The sequence below is a fragment of the Ahaetulla prasina genome, chromosome 2, assembly GCF_028640845.1.
Source record: "Ahaetulla prasina isolate Xishuangbanna chromosome 2, ASM2864084v1, whole genome shotgun sequence".
Classification (NCBI taxonomy): domain Eukaryota; kingdom Metazoa; phylum Chordata; class Lepidosauria; order Squamata; family Colubridae; genus Ahaetulla; species Ahaetulla prasina.
Genome location: NC_080540.1, coordinates 80,922,789 through 80,944,576, shown reverse-complemented (window position 1 = coordinate 80,944,576; position 21,788 = coordinate 80,922,789). Strand labels below are relative to the sequence as shown.

At 41.4% G+C, this 21,788-nt stretch overlaps 1 protein-coding gene across 2 annotated transcripts in view; it reads right to left on the bottom strand.

Moving 5' to 3' along the window:
• The window catches only part of GRK6 (G protein-coupled receptor kinase 6), a 43,236-nt gene extending 21,920 nt beyond the window's left edge, over positions 1-21,316 (bottom strand). Inside the window, exons 1-2 of one of the 2 annotated variants that reach the window (XM_058169402.1) lie at positions 21,163-21,316; positions 9,552-9,647 (exon numbers count right to left, since the gene is read on the bottom strand). In XM_058169402.1, coding sequence (XP_058025385.1) covers positions 9,552-9,647; positions 21,163-21,214 — 148 coding nt within the window. In that variant the 5' untranslated portion in view covers positions 21,215-21,316. The other variant, XM_058169401.1, reaches the window with a different exon arrangement.
• Between the last annotated feature and the right edge of the window lie 472 nt (positions 21,317-21,788).

Genomic DNA, 21,788 nt, shown 5'->3' with positions numbered 1-21,788 from the left:
TTTCTTTATTGCAGACCCATAATTGCGTGCCAAAATTAAACCACCGTATTTTCACTTATTATTTTTCTGCCCTTTAGTTCATTTTTACACCCAAGACATTGAAGCTCTCTCTCTCTCTCTCCCTCTCTGTTAATTCCAAAAATAATTTTACAGACAGGAGGTTGAACAGCTAGCCTTGTGGTGCGACCAGAACAATCTGGAACTGAACGCACTCAAAACCGTAGAAATGGTGGTAGACTTTAGGAGAAACCCTTCCATACTTCCACCTCTCACAATACTAGACAACACAGTATCAACAGTAGAAACCTTTAAATTTCTAGGTTCTATCATATCGCAAGATCTAAAATGGACAGCTAACATCAAAAACATCATTAAAAAAGGACAAGAAAGAATGTTCTTTCTGCGTCAACTCAGTAAGCTCAAACTGCCCAAGGAGCTGCTGATTCAGTTCTACAGAGGAATTATTGAGTCTGTCATTTGCACCTCTATAACTGACTGGTTTGGTTCTGCAACCCAACAAGAAAGACACAGACTTCAGAGGATAATTAGAACTGCAGAAAAAATAATTGCTACCAACCTGCCTTCCATTGAGGACCTGTATACTGCATGAGTCAAAAAGAGGGCTGGGAAAATATTTACAGACCCCTCGCATCCTGGACATAAACTGTTTCAACTCCTACTCTCAAAACGATGCTATAGAGCACTGCACACCAGAACAACTGGACACAAGAACAGTTTCTTCCCGAATGCCATCACTCTACTAAACAAATGATTCCCTCAACACTGTCAAACTATTTACTAAGTCTGCATTACTATTAATCTTCTCAATGCTCCTATCACCTATCTCCCCCCACTTATGACTGTATGACTGTAACCTTGTTGCTGGTCTCCTTATGATTTATATTGACTGTTTCCTAATATGATTTGTTGCTTATTTGTTCCCTATGACTATCATTAAGTGTTGTACCTTATGATTCTTAATGAATGTATCTTTTCTTTTATATACACTGAGAGCATATGCACCAAGACAAATTCCTTGTGTGTCCAATCACACTTGGCCAATAAAGAATTCTATTCTATTCCATAAACCTCATTCCAATCTTTGCCATCATCCAAGAAAGCATAGAGGGAGAGAAAAATAAATATTCAGTTCGTTTGTTGAATTGTTCTCTTAAGGTCTTTGTTCCTGCTTTGGGCATGTCAATACAACCGGAAGGAGGCAAATATTTAGGAGTACTTTTATCAAGAGGCAACAAGATAGCTTTTCAAGGAAGATTCTGTTGCATCAGGTTTAACTAGGCGATGACATGATGATTTGCCTATATCAAGTGAGAAAAAGAAGATTATTATTATGAAACTGGGCAGAGAGCAATAAACAGCTTTATCTGAAGGTGTATACTTCAGCCTCACAGGTGTCTAGCCTACCATCTAGCTTGATAATTCATTGCTGATACACAAAACTTAATGAGGTTGAGAAACAGATGTTATATAATCCAGGGACTGATACATTATCTAATAATCCTTATGAAGATATCCAGACTTTTTCCCAGTCAGAATGCCTGCTAGATCAGCTGAAGTGAGCTGAAATATATAGCCAATGAGAATATTGTTCCAATACACTTATAATCTTGAGAAACTCCAACTTTTATCAATTTATATGTTGGAATTATATCCTCTGGGATCTCACGTAGCACTTCTTTGAATGTAGACTTGAACTGAGATCGCCCTGGTCCTAGAGCAACACCTTAATTATTATTATTACACTGTAGCTACTCTACAGATATCCCATAAATTCAAACAATTACAGAGTCGAGTTTGAATATATTAAACATTTTGTGTGAACTTTTAGAGCAGTAGATTCCTCTTTTAAGTGATTAGTAATCCTTCACATCATTTCTATCATTATCAGTAACTCTGTACTTTGTTTTCTGCCACTTTCTTTCTCTCCAGAAAGGTCAGTACAACATCCTGTCTGAAGAGATTTTCCTCCAGTATTACCACCATTTCATTAGTAATTAGACTTTATATTGAAGTCCAGAAATGAGGACCACTGCATAACTGTATTATCAAGAGCAAATGGAGTACAATGGTTTTGTGCTATAAGGCCCCCAGAGTTGGTTTGGAATGAGTTGGGCGCAGAGGTGGGTTTCAGCAGGTTCTGACCAGTTCTGGAGAACCGGTAGCAGAAATTTTGAGTAGTTCGGAGAACCGGTAGTAAAAAATTTGACTGGCCTCGCCCCCATCTATTCTCTGTCTCCCAAGTCACAGCTGATTGGGAAGAAATGGGGATTTTGCCGTAACCTTCCCCTGGAGTGGGGAGGGAATGGAGATTTTACAGTATCCTTTCCCTGCCATGCCCACCAAGCCACACCCACCAAGCCACACCCACAGAACCGGTAGCATAAATTTTTGAAACCCACCACTGGTTGGGCGGCAAATAAAATTAATAAACAAACAAATGGCTTCAAATTATATTTGAAGCTTAAAGTTAAAAGCATTCTCTGAGAACATTGGTTTCCAGAAACATGCTAACACAGTTATGCAGTGGACCTCATTTCTGTATAAATTTCCAAGCTGGGATTTTGGAAAGAAAGAGCCATTGAAATTTGTTAGAAACCAGTAAAGGCAGGTTTTGTGCCCAGTAAAACAATGTTTAAAGATTTTTCAAGTCGGTATTGAGCAAAAATATAATAATAATAATAGCGGCCTGGTTTGTTTTCCAGATAGCCCCCAAATTCGTGGTGTTGTTTTATTATCCTGCTGTATTGTTGGAATCAGGACTAATCATAATTTCCCAGGAAGCCACTTGCCCATAAATCAGCCTGCCCCAACCCTGTCATGGCACATGTTGTAAGACTCTCCTTCTCTGTGCAGCAGTTTCTCTAAGGAAGCTGTGGTTTCCTGATCTGTGAAGAAAAACAACACCAACTCCAGAAACATGAGGGGGAAGGGCCCCATGCAAAAGAACCATTTCTTCCTCTGATAGGAAATGAGTGCATTGAATAAGGGAAGGTGAGGGGTTCAGAGCCTGGCAAGATTATTCTTTAGTACTCAAGAACATGGTCAAGCCAAACATAGGCAAGAGTTATGTGCTAGACAGAAGCTTCATATTACAGGTTGATTTGGCCCCAGGGCTCCGTAGTGGAATTGAGGGAAACTAACACATTATAGTTGAAAAATAGATTTCCTGTGAGATGGGAAATTTCATGCTTTTATCTAATCTTTCAACCACAGGTTGCCAATTTCACACAGCTTTGCTTATTAGTTAATACATCTGCAGAGATTTGAAAACCTACATTACATTCCGTGCCCAACTCAAATCTTTAAGACATCTGTCTAGATAAGGGGTGTCAAACTCGATTTCATTGAGGACCACATCAGAGTTGTGTTTGACCTGGAGTGGATGTGCCGGGGTGGGCATGGCCAGCTTGACGTCATTTGGGTCGGAGGTGCCTCTGGCGGCCTGAGCGCTCTGCAAGCAAAAATGAGCTCATGAGCTCCATTTTCAGCTGCGACGGCCTCCTGCAACCCTCTGCCAGTGAAAATGGAGCTCGGGAGGGTGGCCTGTGGCCCTTCCAAACTCCATTTTCACTGGCAGAGGCACTGCTGGCCAGTCTTTCGCTGTTTCCAGGGTGGCCCTGTGGGTCAGATCCGGCGCCTGGGCCTTGAGTTTGACACCCCTGGTCTAGGTGGACATCAAGGTTTTAATGTGTACCATCTCTACATATCCAGCAGCATTCATTGTATCATCAATATTTTTGGTAAATTGCAAATTGGGCATTAAAAGAGCACAATTGGCACAATGTTGGCACAATGGTTACTTCTGCTGCCTGCTGGCTGCCTGCAATTTGACAGTTCAAATCCCACCAGGTTCAAAGTTGACTCAGCCTTCCATCCTTCCAAGGTGGGTAAAATGAGGACCCAAATTGTTGGGGCAAATATGCTGACTTTGTAAAACCACTTAGAAAGGGCTGTAAAGCACTGTAAAGTGGTATATAAGTTGAAGTGCTATTGCTATAAAGAGTTGGAAAGAAAACAAGCCTTTTATAAGACAGCTAGATATTACTCCAATTTCAAGATGGGGAAGAGAAAAGTGTACTTTTCAAATTAACTTAGATCAATATTATAATTCCTAAGAGAACAAATAGCTAAGCCACACAGAAAACATTCAGGTTTTTAGGGTCAACATTGAAATTCTGGCCGAGATCCAAAACTGAATTTTCCTCTTCCATCAAATACAAGATAATGCATCAGAAGGAATAATTAACTAAAACCACTCAAGGAAAAAGCTCAAACATTACTGTGGACAGCATACAGAAGCTCTAATTCAATACACCAACAAGAAAAATGGTTATACAGGAACAGAAGAGAAACTGGACTTAATGAGTCAGTGGTATAATAATATGATCTGTATTCAGTAGGTTCCATATTCGATCTTTTGATTTGAGCTCCAAAGAATTACTGCAAAGTTTGATGGACAACAATCCAAGTCAATCTATAGCCTATATCATTTAGAATCAAACATTCAGAACATCAAGTCTTCCAAATAAGAACAGACTCGCCATTATTCTGTAATAAACAAGTTTAGGGATGAGCTTCTTGTTTTCAGCTAAGTTTACACTAAAGTCTAATTATGTCAGTGTAAATTTATCAACTGGTGCCACTTCTTTCAGATACCTTATTTGAGGTTCAAAAAGCCTCACATACAGGTATCCATTAATCCATTTTTCAGGAAGAATGTTCCAGACAAGCAGAACCCCCAACACTAACCAGATTGTGGTTTTCAAACAAGTAATACAATTCCTTTCTGAGCAGTGACAGGAGCTCACATTATTTTTTCCCCTTTTTGTTACTCTGTGCAAAGAAATTTCTGCCCAACCCCCTTCCAGTAACACTCTATGTATGCCAGAGGGGAAAAACTGAATTCAACAATTGAGGATTGGCATTCACCCAAACTACCAGCACCTTTGATTTTTCTTACTGCAGTTATAATTCTACAAAGTTATTGGGTTTTTTTAGAGAAAAAATATCAAAATAGTATGGTGCACACACTGTAAGCAGTCAACTCTCCATAAAACGTGGGACAAAAAGCCAAGTCTCATGTAATAGATTTCTTCAAACAAAAAACAGTAGTAATTTTTTAATCAAAAATGTTTATCAAATTTATATAACTGCCCATCTCACAAATGCCCACCTCATGACCTATTGAAGTGGGAAATGGTTACTAGATTTTTAAAGCTGCCTTAAGGAACAGCCCAGACTTAATCTTAAAGCCGGTTCCTCAACTTCCAGACCCTAAGAGCTTCTCGAGCACTGAGACCGGGGTGGACTTAAAATTTTTTTGCAAGGGGTTCTCTGCCCGGTTGCTATGTGGGCATGGCCATGGTGGGTGTGGCCTAGTCGGCCTCCTGCACAATGTGGGAGGATGTTTTTGCCTTCCCCAGGCTCTGGAGGCTTTCCTTGAGCCTCTGGAAGGGCAAAAACAGCCTCCCCAGGCTCTGGAGGCCTTCTGGAGGCCAGAAACGGGCCTCCCTGAATTTCCAGTAGGCTTGTTTTTCATCCTCCCCGAGCCTCCGTGCGTGCCTTGCACTTACCTGCATCCAAAACGGGCTGTGTGGGGACTTCTGGGAGTGGCGGGGTGGGCGGGGCCAGCCAGGAGTGGGATTTGGGGGTTCTCCGAACTGCACAGAATTTTAGCTAGAGGTTCTCCTGAATCACTGCGGACCTCCAGCAGCCAACCCCTGACTGAGACTGACCTTGGTTGGCTACAGGCCAAGAGACATAACTGGGCATCTTCAGCATATTGTGACTGTGCTGTCAGATCACCTTGACTGACAGCCTCATGTAAATGTGAAATAGGCAAGAAGTAAGTGCTGTGCCCTGAGGAACACCAAAAAGCAATGTTGACTGGAACTGATAACAGAGGAAGGAGAACCACACTGCAATATAAATTCTCCTCCTGATCCCTGAGGCCAATCCTAAAGGTTACCATGATGGATAGCATTTGCCCTGAAAGCTGATGACAGATAAATCCAGGAGAGCTGTATTGCCCTCATTTTGGTCCCAGTGGACGTGTTCAACAAGCAGAAGCAATGCTGTTTTCCAATGCTGCATCCAAGCCTGAACACGTCTGAAAAGATAATCCACATCCTCCAGATTTATCAAAAAGTTCAAAACTTTCTACCAGCATAGATTATCATATGGCCTTTATTTGAGTTTGCTTTAAAAACTTAAAGTATTATGCACATATAATGTGTTACAGCTGTGTTTGGAACTTGAAGACAGAGGCAAGTGACTGTGAAACTTTGATCAATGACCCTTTTAGTTAACTTATGAACCTACATGCTTGAGCCTACTCTGAATGGCAGTTGATCATAAACAATTCAAGCAGAAGGTTGTTCCCCCCCCCCAAGCCTTTGTACTTGAGATTGTCTCTGAATCTAGCGGACCGTAAAGTACAGGTGTGCAAAATTTACCATTTCAGGAATAGAATATTAAGCAGAACTCTGGAGTGGTCCATTTCCTCTCTGGAGCATGCTAACTGAGCCACACTAGGGATAGTCTGGAGATTTTCTGAAAGCAGTTTATGGTTTTCTAGGCTTAGTATTCTGGACAAAAGAGAAATGCCAAGATATTCCTCGAAAGAAAAATTTTGTTTGCAATTCCCTCCTATAGAACAGTGGTCACCAACCAGTGGTCTGTGGACCACTGGTGGTCTGCGAAAAAAAATTGGTGGTCCGCAGAAAAATTATTTGCTTTTTTATATTGCACTAAATCAGAGGTCCTCAAACTACGGCCCCTGGGCCGGATACATGCAATGAACATTTGTGTTGCTGAACAGAGTCTCCCCCTTCTGGGTCTTTTTGTGCAGGTTGGAGGGGGGCAAAAATTCTGACTTGGGGTCTGCTTCAACCTCCTGGTGAGGGGCTTTGGGCGAAGGCTGGAAGAAAGCACTACTGGTGGTGAAGAGCAGGAGGGCCTTGTTCTAATGGGACTGCATCCTGGCCTGGAACTGGCTGACCAGCTCAGTCCACTGAGCCTCCAGGCACCGGTACCTGGCCTTGAACTACCGCAGGTCTTCCCTCTGTTTGGAAAACCTATACTCCTAGTCCTCAGTGAAGTCCTTCTGCTGAGCCTCCTTCTCGGTCAGATCCAATTTGAACTGAGCTGTTTTGCCAACTCTTTCTCATGGTGGCTGCTTAGCTTCAATAACTACTTCCTGTTGGGTCACTAAGGAGCCAGGGCAGGCTAGCGAGGAGGGGCTGGGAAGGGAGGGGCGAGTAGAGACCGGCGAGATGCCCCTCAATTTGAGTGACATTGAGTTTACCATGCCCACCCAGTCACATGACCACCTAACCACGTCTACCCAGCCGGTCATTAGGCAGATCATTAGTGGTCCGTGGGATTTAAAATTATGAATTTAGTGATCCCTGAGGTTAGGGACCCCTGCTATAGAAGTAGTCCTTGACTTACAACCAGAATTGAGCTCAAAACTTCTGTTGCTAAGACATTTGTTAAGTGAGTTTTGCCCCATTTTACGACCTTTCTTGTCACAGTTCTTAAGTGAATCATTGCACTTGTTAAGTTAGTAAAAGATTGTTGACTGAATCTGTCTTCCCTGTTGACTTTGTTTGTCAGAGGTTCACAAAAGGATGCTGTGACCATCATAAATATGAGTCAGTTGCCACGTGCTGAATTTTGATCACGTGATCATGGGGACACTGTAATGGTCATTAAGTGTGAAAAACGGACATAAGTCACTTTTTTCAGTGCCGTTGTAGCTTTGAAACGATCACTAAATGAACTGTTGTAAATTGAGGACTACCTGTATTCTGTTATTTTTATTGTCCCTTCGTAAGTCAATCAGTGGGTCATAATGAGAAGATACAGTACAGGTAGCCCTCAATTTATGATCACAATTGAGCACAAAATTTATGTTAAGTGAGAAATTTGTTAAGTGAGTTTTGCCCCATTTTACGACTTTTCTTGCCACATTTGTTAAGTGAATCACTGCAGCTGTTAATTTAGTAACAAGGTTGTTAAGTGAATCTGGTTTCCTCATTGACTTTGCTTGTCAGAAGGTCTCAAAAGACTTTGCTTGTCGGAATGTCACATATCTCCAGGACATTGCAGCCGTCAGTCAGTTGTCAAGCATCCGAATGTAAATCACGTGACCAGGGGGGATGCTGCAATGGTTGTTAAGTGTGGAAAAACGGTCATAGATCAGTTTTTTCAGTGATGTTGTAACTTAAAACGGTCACTAAATGAACTGTCACAAGTTGAGGACTACCTGTACAAGGCAAGTTAGGTCATAATTCCATGTCAGAAATGTTTTTCATTTCCATACAGTGGCACCAACACAGTCATGCAAATAATAGATGAACAAACACAGTTCACCAAGGACGAATGAGCATGATCTTGTTCCAAGCATTTGAAGCCTTTCACTTACAATCAACCAATCCTTGTATACTTCTCCACACCGGGCCACCCCAACGAAGCTATCGAAGTGCTGTCCCGGTGCCTGGAAGCCGTACGGGTCTGGATGGGGAGAAACAGGCTCAAGTTCAATCCCTCCAAGACAGAGTGGCTGTGGATGCCGGCATCCCGGTACAGTCAGCTGCAGCCGCGGCTGACTGTTGGGGGCGAGTCATTGGCCCCAATGGAGAGGGTTCGCAACTTGGGTGTTCTCCTGGATGGACGGCTGTCCTCTGAAGATCATTTGACGGCCGTCTCCAGGAGAACTTTTTACAAGGTTCGCCTGGTTCGCCAGTTGCGCCCCTTTCTAGACCGGGATGCCCTATGAACGGTCACTCACGCTCTCGTGACGTTTCGTCTGGATTACTGCAATGCTCTCTACATGGGGTTCCCCTTGAGGAGCACCCGGAGGCTCCAGTTAGTTCAGAATGCGGCTGCGCGGGTGATAGAGAGAGCCCCTCGTGGCTCCCATGTGACACCTCTCCTGCGCAGACTGCACTGGCTACCTGTGGCCTTCCGGGTGCGCTTCAAGGTTCTGGTAACTATCTTCAAAGCGCTCCATGGCATAGGGCCGGGTTACTTACGGGACCGTCTGCTGCTACCGAATGCCTCTCACCGACCCGTGCGCTCTCACAGAGAGGGACTCCTCAGGGTGCCGTCGGCCAGGCAGTGCCGACTGGCGACACCCAGGGGAAGGGCCTTTTCTGTGGGGGCTCCCACCCTCTGGAACGAACTTCCCCCAGGACTCCGCCAACTTCCTGACCTTCAAACCTTTCGCCACGAGCTTAAGACACATCTATTCATCTGCGCAGGACTGGACTAAAATTTTAAATTTTGAATTTGGTTTTAATGGGGTTTTACTATTTGTATTGCTATTTTTAATTATTCAGCCTTTGTAATAAGTTTTTTAATGGATGTTTTATTTTGTATTTATATGTATATTTTATCTGGCTGTGAACCGCCCTGAGTCCCTAGGGAGATAGGGTGGTATTAAAAATGTGAAAAATAAATAAATAAATAAATAAAATAAATTAAAGTAGGGTCAAGAAAGTAACAGGCAAAATCTCACTCCTCACCTAATGTATGCCGAAGATCGTCACACTGGCTGATATGTGGAAACTGCAGCATCTGACGCCATTTCTTACTCTTGCCCTTCCGATTCCCACCTCCACCTACGTGAGACAAATAAGAAAGAAAACACCAATAAAGTAGTGAGAAAACCAGAACGCACTATTTATACATATCCTGTTGTTACAAACTGTTGCTCACCATCAGAACTCAATCAGTGGTCAAATCTACCCCAACTTTTTTTCTGAGCAATATATCATCTAGAACATTTCCAAAGGACTCCTTGCAGATGTGAATGGTGAAAGTGCAACTGTGAAGACCTTCATTAAGATCATGGACCGTCTCCCTGTAAATAACCTTCAGTGACACAATGCATTGAAATATGATCTCCAGGATTTTCTTCCATATCACAATTGGAGGTAAACAATACATTCTACTCAGTGCCAAGTCCTGAATAAGCAAATGACGTTGCTTTAGAAAAGAACACGTGCCAAAGGACAGGAACTTGTAAGATTTTACCTCATAGGGCTGTGCAGAGTTTCAGGTCACACGTGGACCATACAGGAGCATAAATATAGCACCTATATGAAATTCTTTGAATAAATCATGACTCTAGGACTGAGTAGTACAGTCACAGAGGGAAGCCGTGTGATTCTGGGAAAATATGCCACTTCTTAAAAGAATTACAGATTGATGCTATAGTCACATACTTCAGGGTACCTAATCCAAAGTGTTTTGCACAGCCTGTGAAGTCAAGTTATGGGTTACCAATATATTGATCATTTGAGTCTGAACATTAAATAAGGATGTGGTCTAAGCCTAAACCAAAGTAGCATTATATAATTTACAATGCTAATAAAAAGAAATTAAATTGCTGACTTCCTCTAAAATGCTCATGGGTGCTATGATGGATTATAGGAATTTAAAACTACTTAAGTTTCTATATGTACCAGCAATTTGTCATACAGTATCCAGCAACGACTTTTTCCCCACTTAGGCCTTTTTATTGCCTTGAGTACCTAGACAGCATTGACCCATACAGATGCTTTGCAGAAAAACAGATTCCTCCCCCCTATCCCTCCCCCCAAAACCTCCATAACAGTATAAACCAGGGATGTCAAACTCGATTTCATTGTGGGCTGTATCAGGATTGTGTTTGACCTTGAAAAAGGTGGGGGGGCGTGGCCGGGGTGTGTGTAGATATAGCCAGCTCAACATAACTCATGTCGGGGCGCCTGTGGAGGCCTGAGTGCTCTCGAGCTCTTTTTTCAGCTGTGATGGCCTCCTGCAACCCTCTGCCAGTGAAAATGGCTACAGGCGGCCCTTCTGAGCTCCATTTTCATTGGCAGAGGCACCACAGGCCAGTCCTTTGCTGTTTCCAGGATGGCCTTGCAGGCCAGATCTAAGCACCATGTGGGCTGAACCCGGCCCATGGGCCTTGAGTTTGACATCCCTGGTATGAACTATATAGGTCATTGTAGCCTTAATATTCTTATAGCAAAGGAATCAGAAGCTGAGAAATACTGATATGCAAGACCATCTACCATATTTCCCTGAAAATAAGCCCTCCCCCAAAAATAAGCCCTCCCCAAAAATATTTAACCGCATATGCAGCCAGTCCCTGCCATTTCCTCTGGTTAGGGTTAGGGAGACAGAGCCGGAAATCAGGTACTTGTCTAAGATGGCAAGAGGATCCCCGTCTTGCTCCACATGCCCCAAAATAATAAGACTGCCCCGAAAATAAGGCCAAGTATTTATTTCAGCGAACAAACTTATTTATTTCGGCAATTTATTTCGGCAAGGCGAACAAACAAGTCAGTCCTAGAGGAGATCAACCCTGACTGTTCTTTAGACGGCCAGATCCTGAAGATGAAACTGAAATACTTTGGCCACCTAATAAGAAGGAAGGACTCGCTGGAGAAGAGCCTAATGCTGGTTGAGGGCAAAAGAAGAAGAGGACGACAGAGAACGAGGTGGCTGGATGGAGTCACTGAAGCAGTAGTCATGAGTTTAAATGGACTCCAGAGGAAGGTAGAGGATAGGAAGGCCTGGAGAAACGTTGTCCATGGGGTCGTGATGGGTCAGACACGACTTCGCAACTAACAACAACAACAATTTATTTCAGGGTTCAAAAAATATACTGTAAGTCAGGTTCTTATTTTTGGGGAAACACGGTAATCAGAATATAAATCAGGATTTAAGTCTAATAGTCATTTCTCTTGCAATGCTTATACTTCTAAGAAGGAAGCAAAAGGGAAGTTTACTCTTAAGAAATATCTGTCAGCCTAAACCTTTAGTAATGAACCAGTATGGTTAAACTGAAACAGGTTGGCCAGATTTCCTGTGAAACTCTTTTACAAGACGATTTAAATGCATTTATAGAGTAGGGAAACACAACTGTCAGCTCAGCTGCACAGAAGTTAGAAACTATCTCGCTAACTGAAGAAACTGTGTGTTTGCTATTTTTGCAGCTGATAAAGAAAAACCAGTTCTTTGTACCATCAGCAATCAGTCCATCCCTTATGTAATCAACTGAAATGGATTGAATGGGAGATGAGCAACATTTCTAGATAATAAAGTTCCATGTTTGAAAGAAGTTACAGTACAGATCACATTATTATATTGAAAAGAGAAGCCTAAGTGTTGACATTAGAGATGATATTTAGAATTAGAACACATCGTGGTTTTGAGACACATTTTACTGCTGTGGCTGATCTCAGGAATTTAATTAGATTGACCCTTGTTAGTGCTTAAATAGAATACAATAGAATAGAATTTTTATTGGCCAAGTGTGATTGGACACACAAGGAATTTGTCTTGGTGCATATGCTCTCAGTGTGCATAAAAGAAAAGATACGTTCATCAAGGTACAACATTTACAACACAATTGATGGTCAATAAAAACCAGAAGATAGGCTCAAGTTACAGAAAGATCTTGACAGACTTGAACATTGGGTGCTATCTAACAAAATGAAATTCAACAGTGAAAAAAGTAAGGTTCTACATTTAGGCCAAAAAAACAAAATGCACCAGTACCGTATATGTGGTACCTTGCTCAATAGTAGTACCTGTGAGAGGGATCTTGGAGTCCTAGTGGATAACCATTTAGATATGAGCCAGCAGTGTGCAGCAGCTGTTAAAAAAGCCAACACAGTTCTGGGCTGCATAAACAGAGGGATAGAATCAAGATCACGTGAAGTGTTAGTACCACTTTATAATGCCTTGGTAAGGCCACACTTGGAATATTGCATCCAGTTTTGGTCGCCACGATGTAAAAAAGATGTTGAGACTCTAGAAAGAGTGCAGAGAAGAGCAACAAAGATGATTAGGGGACTGGAGGATAAAACATATGAAGAACGGTTGCAGGAGCTGGGTATGTCTAGTTTAACAAAAAGAAGGACTAGGGGAGACATGATAGCTGTGCTCCAATATCTCAGGGGCTGCCACAAAGAAGAGGGAGTTGGGCTGTTCCCCAAAGCACCTGAGGTTAGAACAAGAAGCAATGGGTGGAAACTGATCAAAGAAAGAAGCAACTTAGAACTAAGGAGAAATTTCCTGACAGTTAGAACAATTAATAAGTGGAACGACTTGCCTTCAGAAGTTGTGAATGCTCCAACACTGGAAATTTTTAAGAAAATGTTGGATAACCATCTGACTGAGATGGTGTAGGGTTTCCTGCCTGGGCAGGGGGTTGGACTAGAAGGCCTCCAAGGTCCCTTCCAACTCTGATGTTATGTTATGTTATATAAATGGGGGACTACCTTCAAATTCCAAGAGTCTTGGCTAGATTAGGAAGTTAAAAAGAGATCCTAGAACAATAACAAATTACTTCTTGAACACTGCTAAGAAAAATGTATGAATGAAATCACCACAATTTGAGCTCGAGGGCATCTTTACCTTTCCTGGAACTTAACCATGGAATACAGAGGACAGGAAAGGGACATAAGAATACAAAAGACTGATGTGTAGCAAACCCTTTTCTTTCTTATTAGAGAATAGACATTGCTTAAAATGGCACAAAACAATTGTAGCATACGATTGACTATACAAATCTAGGAAGGAAGTGAATCAAGGCAATGGGCAGCCAGCTGTACAATATTCTCAACTGAAGCTCCATGAAGGGAGACACTAACTAGCACCAGAAGTTCCTTATAAAGGTCTATGTTGTAAAAGTTTTACCAATGCAAGACTCCCAGTGCGATCATTTGCCAAACCCCAGCACCGATCATTATTTTTTCCTTCCAAAGGAGAAATCCATTGCAAAGAAAAAAGAAGACAGCAGCTCAGTCATTCTATTCATCTTATCTCTGTAGAACAGTCATCTACCATGGCAGAATTGCTCAAAAAGGGGGAAAGGTCCTCCAATTTCTCCCCTAGTAAAATCCTTACCAATTCCCTTTAGAAAACATTTGTTCTGTAAATGGGATTCACTATGTACATAACTGCAAAGAGGCATAGCTGAATAAAAGCAGCTGTTTTTGTAAGTTATTTTGAAGTCTAGAGGGAATTTATGAGAAGAGAGCCAAAGAGAGGCATATCATAATGATGTACAAAATTAATGTTGTTTTCTTTGATGAGCAGAAGGAGAATGCTGTAAAATCAGAGTGTATACGTATTGCTGAATGTGTATATATATATATTTATATATGAAAAAAATGTAGAATGTTTAGCTATCATCAAGTCTCCTTCAAATTGTGATTCCTTGCATATTTATAGATACATATCAGGCCAAAAACCAAGTATGACACATGATAACTCTCCCAAGCTGAGTTCTTTATTGTTTGAAACTGATAGACAAATTCTTGCCAGACTGAGCACTCTAGTAGCTACATCTACAAATTTCTCTGTCAACTATTAGAGAAAGGCTATGTTCATCATTTTTCTCTCACATATGCTATCTGGGCTGAGTTGCCTCTTACTCCTTTGCAATGCTCCACCCTCTCTCCTCGGAATCTACACTACATTCCATCATATAATGTTGGTTTACATCTATAGGACTTACTAGTGCTGCCTTCAAGATCACTTATCTTACACAGTTAGAAACCCTGTTGCCTCAGTTCCTTCTTAATATTGTTGCATCTCAGGGTTGGAAATTTTAATTTTTTTCCCTTACCTCCCAGAGTCTTCACTGATATGGCTGCTAGTGTAATTATCTGCCATTTTGAAGCAGGAAACATAGTAGTGTAAGCTCTATAATAGGCTTATGTACCTTTGAGTTATTGTCAACTCTTAAGTGACCACACACATTTTCTTCTTAATAATCTGTTCCTAATCCAGTCTTTCTTCCGATAGTGCACTCTATAATTGAGTCCAACTACCTCACTGCTGGCTGTCCTCTACTTCTTTTTCCTTCCATCTTTCCCACTATTACAGTGTTCTTCAGCGAGGTAGATCTTTACATAAACTATAAGATAATTTGAGCTTGGCTATTTGTGCCGCGAGTGCGAATTCCTGGTTGATTTGTTCAATGAGCCATTTATTTTCTTGACTGTCTTTAGTATTCTTAGGAGCCTTCTCCAACAACAAAGTACAAGGGTGTCAATACTCTACCTATCCTGCTTCTTCACAGTCCAACTTTTGCTTCCAAAGAGTGCCATAGGTAAAGGTAAAGGTTCCCCTCGCACGTACGTGCTAGTCGTTGCCGACTCTAGGGGGTGGTGCTCATCTCCGTTTCAAAGCCGAAGAGCCAGCACTGTCCGAAGACGTCTCTGTGGTCATGTGGCCGGCATGACTCAACGCCAAAGGCGCACAGAACGCTGTTACCTTCCCACCAAAGGTGGTCCCTATTTTTTCTACTTGCATTTTTACATGCTTTCGAAACTGCTAGGTTGGCAGAAGCTGGGACAAGTAATGGGAGCTCACCCCGTTACACGGCAGCACTAGGGATTCGAACCGCTGAGCTGCCGACCTTTTCGATCGACAAGCTCAACCTCCTAGCCCCTGAGCCACCACGTCCCTTTTAGAGTGCCATAGGAAACACCATAGCTTTCTCTGTAAGTATAGATCAGTGATGGCTAACCTTTTCCGGACTGAGTTCCCAAAGTGTGTGCGCGTGCCCAAGTTCCCAAAATGCAACGTGCATGTGGCCCTGCACATGCGCTTGCCCCCCTCACATGCATGCGTGCACCCCGCATGCCCCCGCCCATGCACAGCAGAGACCCGAAGACCAGCTGGCTGGTGGGAGGTGTGCATGCATGCACAATGAAGCTGAACTGGGGTGACGGCTCGCATGCCATCAGAGAGGGTGCTGCATGCTACCTCTGGCATGTGTGCCATTGGTTCGCCATCACGGGTATAGAATATGGCATATCTCATGATTTTTTGTTCCTTTATTGCTGATGGTTGATTCCACAAGGCAAAAGCTATCCAACCCTTTTGATATCTTCATTGTCAATTTTAAAGCTGATTTTTGTATCTATTGTCATTAGTTTGATTTTTTTTCCATATTTAATTTTTTTCACGGTGCTTTTTGACTTTTAAAAATAGGAAAACTTTAATTCTCTCCCAAGCCCAGGAAAGAAAAAAAACACCAACTCCTTTTTATTTGCATGATTATCCCATCTTATTCCTTTGTTTTCATCAAAATATTAGATATAACACTCAGAGGTTGCTTAGCCCTGTTGTAGTGCAAAATTGCTGCCACCAAAATGTACAATATTGACCAATATTGAACGTTACATTATAGGTACTTTAGCATAAAAGGGTGAAGATTTCATAGACAGGTCCTGCACTGAAGGTAAAGAAGAGGTTAATCTCTACAGAACAAAGTGTTAGTTTTCTTAAAAATATGTCTGTACAAAAAAGAATTTGAGTTTGGCCTTGATGGTTATTTTTAATAAAGACTTCTTATGCAGAAAAATAGTTTGATTGAGAGCCACCAGGACTTGTTTGAAAGATGAGCAGCTACACAAATGTTTTAAATTAGAAAAAAAAATCAATCAAGAATTTACATGCAGATCTTATACAATAACCAAACATCTATTTATTTTGCTGTACGTAAAAATCATAGCCAGCTGAACTAGTATAGTACTACTATTTGTTGTGCTCAATGAATAGACTTGAGCAATGGGCCCTATCCAACAAAATGAAATTTAATGTGAAGAAAAGCAAGGTTTTACACCTGGTCAGGAAAAACCAAAGGTACAAGTACAGATTAGGTGAAACCTGGCTCAAAAACAGTAAACTGTGAGAGGAACCTTGGAGTCCTAGTGGACAATCACTTAAACATGAGTCAACAGTCTGTGGCAGCAGCCAATAAAGCTAATACAACCCTTGGTTGTATAAAGAGAGGCATAGAATCCAAATCACCTGAAGTATTAGCAACTCGTTACAAAGCCTTAGTGAGGCCATACCTGGAATACTGCATCCAGATTTGGTCACCATGCTACAAAAAGGACTTTGAGACTTTGGAAGAAGTACAAAGAAGAGCAACTAAGATGATTAGGGCCTAGAGACAAAAACATATGGAAAACGATTGCAGGATTTGGGTTTGGCTAGTCTAGGGAAAAGAAGGACTGGGGGGGACATAATAGCAGTATTCCAGTAATTGAGAGGCTACCACAAAGAGGAGAGAGGGTCAACTTATTTTTCAAAGCACCAAAGGGCACAATAAGAAACAATGAATGGAAACTAATCAAGAAGAGAAACAACCTGGAATTAAGGAGAAACTTCCTAACAGTGGGGACAATTAACTAGTGGAACAGTTTGCCATCAGAAGTTGTGAATGCTTCATCACTATAGGCTTTTAAGAAGAGACTGGACAGTCAACTTGTCTGAAATGGTATAGGGTCTGCTGCTTGAGCAGAGGGCTGGACTACAAGACCTCCAAGGTCTCTTCCAGCTGTATTCTAATTGAGTATTGATTGAGCAGAACAAAACAAAGACTTGCTTTGCAAAGTGAGATGTGAGCCCAAAGTGAGTACTGCACACCAGAACAACTAGACATAAGAACAGTTTTTTCCCGAATGCCATCACTCTGCTAAACAAATAATTCCTTCAACACTGTCGAACTATTACTAAATCTGCATTACTATTAATCTTCTCATCATTCCCATCATGCATCATTTTCCACTTATGACTGTATGACTGTAACTTTGTTGCTTGTATCCTTACGATTTATATTTATACTGTTTCCTGATTGCTTATTTATACACTATGACTATCATTAAATGTTGTACCTTAGAATTCTTGATGAATGTATCTTTTCTTTTATGTACACTGAGAGCATATGCACCAAGACAAATTCCTTGTGTGTCCAATCACACTTGGCCAATAAAAAATTCTGTTCTGTTCTGTTCTATGTGTGGCATATAAATCTAATAAATAAACAAATAAAACAGGCCTCCAAGGTCTTTGGATGCTTTTTCCTACTACCAGTTTTCATATTGGACTGAAATTGGAGTTTCTCAAATATCTTAAGGATTCTAAGCTTAGTTACATAGCTACTTAAGCCATTTCAATGCACTGCATAAACATATGGAAATAGTAGATCTCTGTGCGCTTAAAGTGATTTCTGTTAGAATTGTAGCATGGTGATTTTTCAATGCGATAAATGGTTGTACCTATGAGACAATCTGTACAATCTGTAATGTTATTGTGTCTACTTTACTCTTTATAACTCTACTTATAAACAAGCTTGTGCATTTCAGACACAGCTCCTGGCAGAGTACACTATGCAAATGATGCAATGGCAGGGCCCAGGTCTGGTTGCCTCACATGCATCCAAACTTTTTCAGAAGACTATGTCTTATAAAATTTATTGCCCCATTAGAACAAATGTTCTATCTCTTCCTTTGTCAATTTTTGAAGATTCATTGTTACGTCATTCCTACAGAAAAGAAGAAACTTTAAAATACATAAAAAACTGCATCCCCATACACTTATCAAACTGTATGATTCAGTGGATTTACTATGAAACACATATTTGTAAGATTGCATATTTAACTAAGGTCTTGAGTCTTGATAAATACATAAATGCCTAGTCAGTCGCAGACATTTTCTGCTGCACTTTTAATGGACACAGCTTAAATTATATCCAGCTGTATTTGGACAATGACTGAGAGTAAAGAAGTAATCTAAATCTACTGCCTGAAAAACTTCCAGACGTAATAGCATGATGTCTTCTTTTAAAAAAACACAACCCTAAGCATTTTATAGAAGATAGTGCCATGGCTATTATTTCTAGCATAACACAAACTATTCCCTCTTTATGATCAATTTAAAATTATGTACTATATAATTCTATACCTTGATAAGAAAGCCATTCTTGCAATGATTTTCTTATCCCAATTCAATTTTCTACAGATTTTAACTTTCCATGTTTCTCTTTACTATCCCAAAGCATTTCAGCAGCAATTGTTCATTATATATGTCAATCCCTTCCTACAATTCAGGTGGTTTAATTAATAGGGATATTCAATTCTATAAATTTTATGATTATTTTCAAGATTTTTTTTAAAAGTCTAAGCAGAGACTTCTTCAGAATCTTAATTTTTATACAGTTTATCTATCAAAATAGCTACCAAATGAGGAAATACTTGCTGTTCTGATTAAAAGAAATCTAGATTTTGTCATATAGAACTCTTAGAAATTCCCCTTTATTTCACAATAGTTTGCAGTATTTCAATGAAATTTTTAAATTTAAATAATTAAGACATTTTGGACACTTTCCTGTATGTGCTTACTTCCAATTTTCAATTAGTATGAGGAGTCTTGCTTAGGTTGCTATTATATCCATACTTTCCTGAGAGCAAATCCCAATGATTTGCACATTTTCTGAATAAAATAAAAATTAGTATGCTACCTTAGTCTGAATAATTGAGTCTCATTTCTCACAAATTGTACATACAGGAAAAATAATCCTATATTTAGTATAAATCCTATATAAAAAGCAAAAGCACCTTTAAGAAAATATGCTTAAGAATAGATGGCTGAATGCTAAAGGAACATTTTCCAGCAATAGATTTGTAAAGGAAACATCAACATGCCCTTTAATGCAAAGTCATTGCCTTAATAGAAGTTAATTCAGAAAATTTTCTCCCTTGCCATCAAGCTATAAGAACTTTGTTTCTGAATTCAGAATTCAAACTGGCATTCAATGTGTTACTTGTGACCATAGGAATTGAATCAGAAGAACCAAGAATTTCACAAGTCAATAAACCCTCCCCCACAATAAGCAGAACTGAAACAGTTTAGTAAATCCACGCTCATAGATCTATACAGATTTACATACAAAGCCTCACAATCATATCAAACCTTTTACAGAGGACATATGTTATACGCATATACCTCTATCGTACCTATAAAAGGATCATCTCAAATCTTCTGCTCGAAATAAAATTCCCTATCCTACCAGGCTTGAAATTTTAGGTCTAGATAGTCTCGAACTACGCCATCTATGTTCTGACCTATGCTTAGTTCATAAGATTGTTTACCAAAATGTTCTACCTGTAAATGAGTACTTTAATTTCAACCGTAATAACACAAGGGCTATCAATAGATTCAAACTCAATGTAAATCGCTCTAATCTTGATTGTAGGAAATATGACTTCAGCAATAGAGTAGTAAATGTCTGGAACACACTACCTGATCCTGTTGTTAGTTTCTCTAATCTCCATACCTTTTACCTCAAACTGTCTACTGTGGACCTTTCATGTTTCTTACGAGGTCTTAGGGAAGGTCCAAGCGCACCAGCATGCCTACTGTCCCTGTCCTACTGTCCCCATTTGTATTTATAATGATAGATTTGCAATGGCACCCACAGAAATTGTTGTGGCCTGATCCACATATATTACGAAGCCTTAAAAGTTTCATCTGGTAAATATATAGCTTGTTCAATGAAACATGATTAAATTCTGGGTTAGTTATATGAAAATGAAACTTATCTGTCAGAAGCATACTACTAAGCAAACAAAGTTGTAGGGATTCCCTTAGAATTGGGTGGTACACTGAGGCATTTCTAAGCTCCTCTCAAGCATGGGAAATACACTCTTGAGTTGATGCAAGACTTCTGAGGATACCCTCTTCATGTCCAGATTAAAGTCCAGAAAAGTTAATAGTTTTAAAAAAGAAGAAGTCAGAGCATCTCACCCCAAACTACAGTTTCCCCACCATAACCAATACAGCCCCTTTGATCTCAAATTACAATACCTATACTTGTTTTCACCACTTCGTGGACAGCTCCTCCGCCAGGCCTAGTAAACGTCCACCTCTCTTGGCTGCTAGTCGGTGACTCAGAAGCTCTTGCTGCCTCGTCCTTCCGACAGCCGGGCAGCCGAGGTTGCAAGAGCTCTCTGGCCACCGCGCCACAACTTCCTTCCAGCCGGTGCTTTTCAAACAAGCACCATCACCTTCCAGCCCAGCCTCACCTCCGCCTGACCACTCACGCCGGCCGGATCTTCCACCGCCGCCTTGCCTTTGAAGACCACCGGTCCTCCGCACACTTCACTACCTACCTAGCAGCCTTCGAAGAGGCCGTGCATTGCATAAGGACCGCGGTGCCCAGACAGGAGAAGGGGACGCTGGGCCAGAAAGGACCAGCCCTGGTTCAGTCCGGAGAATGCCCGGGGTTCCTTTCCCGGTCATTCCCAAACCTTTCCCCAACCGAGACCAGGTTCTCACCCTCGCGCGCCTTGAGCAGCACAGTGTTGGCCACGATATTCTCCAGCTCCATTGGGGCCAGCCGGAGCCGCCGCCGCCACCGCCGCCGCTGCTGCTGTCACCTCTTCCCACCCGACAGCTCACATTCAACCCAGCCCCCCTCCCAACTCCGACCGCTTGGTCCGGCACCCAGCTACTGTACCTCCATTCTTAGCCCGCCCACTGCCTGCTCAGCCCGACCAATCCCCGCGCCAGCATGGCCCGCATCGGTCCCTAAATGGCCCGAGGAACCCCCCCGCCTCCACTCTGCCCTTCTTTCTCATTGGTCGCCGAAGGAAAGAAAAAAAAAGCCACATAGAAGGCATGGGCCGCAGGGTGATTGGCTGAAACTGTTTCGGGAGGCGGGGGGAAGCTCTTAAAAAAAGGGAGCTGTCGGTCGGGTCATCATGGCAAAGACTTTGATTCAAAGGGTTGGGGTTACTTCTCCCCAAAATTGCAATTGCTTGCAAAGGTTGCTAATCAGAGAGTAACAGGTAGGTTCAGAGGTCATGAAGCAATAATATCATGGCCTATAGACGAATCGGAATGCCGAGTAGGCTTCAAGGCTTTTATTTTGTTTATTTATTTAGTTTGTCAGACGTGCGAGA